The sequence below is a fragment of the Passer domesticus genome, chromosome 3 (genome assembly GCF_036417665.1).
Source record: "Passer domesticus isolate bPasDom1 chromosome 3, bPasDom1.hap1, whole genome shotgun sequence".
NCBI classification, from domain to species: Eukaryota; Metazoa; Chordata; class Aves; order Passeriformes; family Passeridae; genus Passer; species Passer domesticus.
The window spans coordinates 45879038-45885266 of record NC_087476.1 but is presented as its reverse complement, the minus strand read 5'-3'; the positions used below and the strand labels follow the sequence as shown (position 1 = coordinate 45885266).

The 6229-nt window shown below is 48.6% G+C and overlaps 1 protein-coding gene across 1 annotated transcript; it reads right to left on the bottom strand.

The window, feature by feature from the left end:
- Positions 1–447: 447 nt before the first annotated feature.
- GPR6 (G protein-coupled receptor 6) lies at positions 448–2419 on the bottom strand. Its single transcript, XM_064412905.1, has one exon. It carries the CDS (start codon positions 1936–1938, stop codon positions 841–843), a length of 1098 nt encoding a protein of 365 aa, XP_064268975.1. The 5' UTR covers positions 1939–2419; the 3' UTR covers positions 448–840.
- Between the last annotated feature and the right edge of the window lie 3810 nt (positions 2420–6229).

The following is a 6229-nucleotide window of genomic DNA, read 5'->3' as shown; positions in this document are numbered from 1 at the left end:
AAGGGCTAATTTATAACTTGAAAATTAAAGCTACTGGGAACCTGGTGAATAACTGTAACAAGCAGCCTATTTGACTGGCTATTTGTTTTCTTGGTTGTTGGAGGTAAAAAAAGAAAAAAAAAAGAGTTTATGCTCTTTGTTACTCTTTGCCAGACTAAAGAAGAGAACAAACAAGCAAAACAAACAAACAAGCAGGAAGGTGCCTTTCTTGGTCCAGTATTTCATCTCCATAGTGAATGATGATCTCTTTAAGCAGAATTACATGGGGAGCCTTCAAAAGTAAACAAAGGGACTTTGCTCAACTGGCAAATTTGCCATCTCTCTTCTTTCTAAATGCATCTAAACACACAGGTTAAATTACATTTTAAATATTTTTATTTGTATACAAAATGTTATAATTTATCAATGTTGTGCAGCAAAGTATAGATAGACACACACATCACATACATACATCCCCACCCCCTTCCCTCCCCAACACACACACTTAGAAATACGACACGAACACAACTTTCTTTCCCTCTGCCCTTCAGAAAGGCAACACTGTTTTGGCAGGTCAGCAGCTAGAAATAAGGTGCTATAGTCAAGCAGTACCGGAATGTCTTCACTTTACAAATGTGATGTGCAAATTTATATACAACCACATTGTTGTTTTTTTTTTTTTTCCCAGGGAACCCGAAACTCCATACCCCGAACCACTCTCCGAGATACAAATATGTATAAAGTGCTAATACTTAAGCATGTTTCCAATGACTTCACGACGTAGTTTGAAGTTTAGAACAGGCACTGTAAAAGTTCACTGGGTAGATTGTCACTGGGTGCAGCTTGGCAGAGAAAAGTCACTCAGACATCGCTGGGGGACCGGGAGCGAAAGGACACTTTAGCCTGAAAGCAGCCACAGAAGAGCACCCACATGGACCTCTGGATTTCCTGGTTTCTGTAGGCATAAATGATGGGGTTGATCATGGAGTTGTAGGTAGCAGGTAGGAGCGTGGCGTACGTGTACACAGAAGGGTAGTCAGGATCCCCCACCACGCAGTAGATGGCAAAAGGCAGCCAGCTGGCTCCGAAGGTCCCAAGGATGATAGCCAGGGTAGAGACTCCTTTTTTGGTGGTGACATAGTGCGAGGCAGTCAGAAAGTGCTGCTGGAGAGCTATCTGGTGGGCATGCCTGCAGACGATCTTGCAGATCTCGATGTAGAGATGGAGCATGATGAGGAAAATGAGAAAGAAAGAGGCAGACAGCAGCGTCACGTTACTCTTGGTCAAGGGTCTGACGACGCTGCAGGAGGTGCGGTCGTGGAGGCAGTTCCAGCCCAGGACGGGCAGCAGCCCCAGGCAGAGGGAAACCCCCCAGGCACCCGCCAGCATGGTGTGGATGCAGAGCACCGTCCTCTCCGAGTAGTAGGTGAGGGCATTGTACAGGGACAGGTAGCGATCGACCGTGATGGCCAGCAAGCTACTCACGGAGGCGGCGAAGGAGGCGACGAGGAAGCCCACGGTCAGCAGGCTGACCGTCTCCGAGGGAACCACGTACTGGAACACGAAGTTGAGGATGAGGCCGAGGCCGGCCAGGAGGTCAGCCGTGGCCAGGCTGCCCACCAGCACGAACATGGGCGAGCGCAGCGCGGGCGAGTAGCAGATGATGGCAACCACCAGGGCGTTCTCGCAGGCGATGGCGGTGCCGGACACGCAGAGCATCACATCCCAGGGGTTCAGGGCGGCGGGCGCGGGGGCCCGCGACGAGAGCTCCAGCGAGGAGTTGCCGCCGCCGGCCGGCAGCCGCGGGGCCGCCGCTCCGCTCTCGTTCAGGGCTGCCGCCGCCTCCATCGCCGCCGCGGCGGCCGGGGCTGCGCGGGGACGGCGGCGGTGCGGCGGCGGGCCGAGGGCAGACGGGGCGGCGGTGGCGGGGCGGCGGTGGCGGGGCGGCGGGGCGCGCATGCCGGGCGGCGGCTCCGCGCCCGCCCTGTCTGTGGTGCTGAAGCCGCAGAAGTTTCCCGCCGGCCCGGCCGCCCCCGCGCCCCGCCCCGCGCTCACGTCAGGGGCGGGCCGGGCAGGGCGGCCCAGGCCGCGGGCAGCGGGCAGCGGGGACGGCGCTGGGCCGCTCGCCCCGCCCGGCTCCGCGACAGGGAGGGTTTGGTCGGGGGCAGCGGGAGGCAGAAGTGGGCACAGACACACACATGGAGCCGGTTCTCCCGCTGCTCGTCCCTCCGCTCCGCAGCCGTGGGTGCCGTCCGTGCAGCGCTTGCTGTGAGGGCTCCGCGCCCAGCGGGAGCTCGGTGCTGCGGCGGATGGGAATGCGCCCGAGCAGCGCCCGAAGCAGCTGTGGAAAAGCCCGTTCCACCGCTGCGCTCTCTGGACAGGGTATGCTCTGTATGCTCTGGGGCTAACAGGCTGTTCGCCACCGAAAGCGTCCGCGTCGCTTTCTGAGGTCCCCAAAATGATAAGGTCAAACCATAGAAGACTCAGTCCCACGGGCATAACATACCAGCTCTCTCCCTGTCTCACCCTTTGTGTCTCACAACCAAGCAGCAGCCAGCGCGTTTGCTCTCTGAAGCATGAATAGATGGAGCAGAACCACAAGAGCTGGAGGGGATCTCTGGAGAACACGCAGTGCACCCCCTGCCAAGACAGGGTCAATGCAGAGCCCGTGACACAGGAACATCTCCAGGTGGGTTTGAATGGCTCCAGAGAGGGAGACTCCACAACCTCCCCGGCAGACTGTTTCAGTGGTCTGCCACCCTCCATGTAAAGAAGTTCTTCCTCAGGTTGAGGAAGAATTTCTTGCATTTTAGTGCACAGCCATTGCTCCTCATCCTGCCACTGGGCAGCACCGAAAAGAGCCTGGCGCCACCCTCATGACACCCTCCTTTAAAATATTTAAACATATTGATATGGTCAAAGGATAATGTTCTTGTGCCCATTGCTGGCAAAACCAGCACCAAACAAATGTGGGCAGTGGGCAGCTTCCCTCTGCAGCAACACAGCTTTCCTAGGGGACAAGCCAAAAGGTGTCCCCACCTCAGTCTGGGACACTGTGTTCACTCTGTGACTGACAATCAAAAGAATGTGGAAATAAAATAACCTCTCAGTTATGAGAACAGCATGTAAACCACCTAGACACAATTTTGAAAAATACATTAGAAGAAAATGTGTTTACTGTCTTGAACAGTCCAAACAAAGAAAGCATGCAGGCTGTGCCACAGTAAAAGGTGGGCACATTCAAAAAGAATTAGTGTCAGCACTCATTACATCCACCCCTGTCAATGTCCTCCTGCAGGCTAAACACTATCATCAAGACAAGCTGTGGACACTCTGTACCTCTGTAAACAACTGAAGACATCGCTCCCCAGGAATTCTGAAACACAGATCTCAGAAAAGCTTAATTTGGAAGGGACCAGTGGAGGTCAGGTCTGGGGCATCTCTCCTGTCCCACCACCTGCTCAGAGCAGGGGCAGCATCAACTGTGCAGAGAATTTCCTCAGGGTCTCATTCAGTCAAGTCTGATTATCCCCAAGGAAGATTGTACAGCCTCTCTGGGCAACCTGCAGCTCTGCTTCACCCTCAGCTGCAAAGATTTCTCCTTTTTATTTTGTAATTGCCTTCACTACAACTTGGGTCCACAGTCCCTGTGGGGTATCCTGCTATCTTTTTGTATGTTTTCCCTTACCAATCCAGGCATTACAACAGCATTAGTAACTGCAGTAGAACCAGTTTCAAGCGCAGTTAAGAAGGATTTGCAAGTCTCCTCAACTCAAACACTTGGTTGAGCACCCCTGCTACAGTTTAGAACTTAGCAGTTACCCTGTACCCTCTGCCAGCTGCAGAACAGGTATGGCCAATGTAAACTTGGATTTGATTAATATTGAAATCACAAGAATCCCAGTGTGGAAAGAGCTGCTATAGAGCAAGGCAACAGAAGGCAAGGTAAAATCAGAGGTAAAGTAAAATTCTGTATTTTCCCAGAGGAAATCCTCCAGTCTACCCCTTAAACAGAGGTGGTTAATTTTAACATTAATTAAAATTACTGTGGCAGAATAAATTATTCCAAACATCTTTCAAAATTGATTAAAAATGCTGCCATTCAAACTTAGCAAGTCAGGTTTGCAAACATGAGCCAGCTGGGGTCCACTATGAAGCTGTAAGTTCTGCAGCAATTTTATGGCATCTATAAAGCAAAGAGAGAAATGTAATTTATTTGGTTTTCAGTAATGAGATGTGGTGTGGAAAGTCTTGGTTTGGGGCCAATCTGTCACATCTTTGACCAGCCTGTTACTGCTGGGAAACAAGTGTATGGCAGGTCTTGGCTACAATAGCATGTATATCATGGGGCAGTGTATTTTTTATATTATGGATTTTAAACAGTTTTCCTTAACTGAAAACATTAAGACCCCATGCTGCCAAGGCAGAAGTAATTTCATGTGTGGTGAAACGTTGTGAGAGTGTTGGGATCTCAGAGTGAGATGTAGGAAGAGTTTTTAACCTGAGAAGAGTTTTTAGCTAGTCTCACACCCTGTGCCTGTGGTCACATATTTCACTCTGAGAAAGACTTACTCAACCACTGTAGTGTGTCTCTGAACGGCAGGTGCACATGTCCAGCTTGTCTTTGCTCCTTCTGTCAGGTTTTCCTGAGTTCTTTCAGTTCTTTAGTTCCCTCATTTCCCTGGACTTTTATCCTTTCAAGAGAAGGATGCCCTTACATTCCTCGTCAGGTTGTTACAGAGCCCAGGGAGCAGTGCTGTGCATTTTCCTCATTTCCCTCACATTGCCAACTATCAATTGGCAGGGGTAGGGACCAACTCCACGCTTATTAAAATGGTTACACCTCCTTGGGAGCTGTTTGTATTTCCAGAGCTGTCATTAAAGGCCTTTTATCTTCTTACTAGAGATTCTTCCATCAGTCATTCCAACAAAAGGTGAGCCATCTGGATTGCTCTTAATTTTAACTGGTTGTGGGGAAAAAAGAGGATTCAAAGAGTAGATACCAAGCTGGTGCCTAAAAGCCACCACATTTCCCACAGCACCATAAGGAGCAGCAGAGAGAAAAGTCTGGTCAGACCTTTTGCATTGTCATCAAGATGTTTTCATCCTGCCCTCCTAGCTGAGGCTGGATCTGCAGATCTCAAAGGAGAGTATAAATATAAAAAGCTATGTTCCAGCAGTGCATACCTAAGCATCGTGTATGATATAACTCAGTAATTATCTTAGTGAGTTTCTGAAAATTAAGCACCAACAAAATAAAAAAGTTGCTGAAACAAACGTTTTAAAAACCTCTCTGCTTGAATTCTCCATCTGTTCCGAGAGCTGAGCAATATTGTCGTGTAATTTTAATATGTGATTACTTAATTTCAGTTAACTATGGATTATTTTGCTAGCTGGTATTTTTAATGATTAATAAGTAGGTTGAGTAAATGTTAAGTATTATTAAATGTGCTTTACATAGCAAGAGTTGGAACCAACAAAAATTTCTCTTCAAAATTTATCTTTCCAATAACACGCTGAAAATATTGAAGAGACTTTTTTCTTCTGGCAACATAAAGAAACCTTAAAATAAAGGCGGGAGGAGGGGAAGAGAGGGGGGATAACACAGATGGTGAGCTAACCAGCACTGGCATTTCAAAGGCGTTATGCAGCTGGTGTGAAAAGATGTTTTAAGCCTTTACCAATCCATTTAGGCACTTCTTCAAGTTTATCATTTTCCTGACTTGGTGAACTCAGCTGAGTCGCCTGGTGGCACCAATTTCTTGGATTTTACTAATGATAGCCTCTGCTTGATCCTTCATATTTGGAAAGGTGTCCACCTGCAAACATGCCACATTGCAAAATCTACTGGTGACATAAACCTCAGAGGGGTTCAAACACCAGTTAGAATTTCAGTCTCATCCTCCACAGTCCCTTTTCTCCACCACACGTCGTGTTTCCCACGTGGACCTTGGCTGTGCTTCTTGATGGAGCACTCATGGTGCTACCACTCTTTGATGAAAAGTCTCCAGCTGCTTGGATGCTGTGCCCCTCATAAAAATACATTCCAGAAAAGAGCCTGCATGTCTGTAAAATCTGTTTCACTTGCACAGTAAGGCTACATGGGTCTGCATAAATGCAAGCAACTATCACAGTTTTTCTAGCACATGCTTGGGTTGAAAATCGTGGTTTACTCTGTTACATTTAAAAGGTTGCATTTCTCCAATGGATTTTATGGGTGCTTTTGAAAATGGTACTGCATCTTATGTGG

Coding starts and splice junctions, on each gene's coding strand:
- GPR6 (XM_064412905.1), bottom strand. CDS start 1,938: ATGCGCGCCCCGCCGCCCCGCCACCGCCGCCCCGCCACCGCCGCCCCG.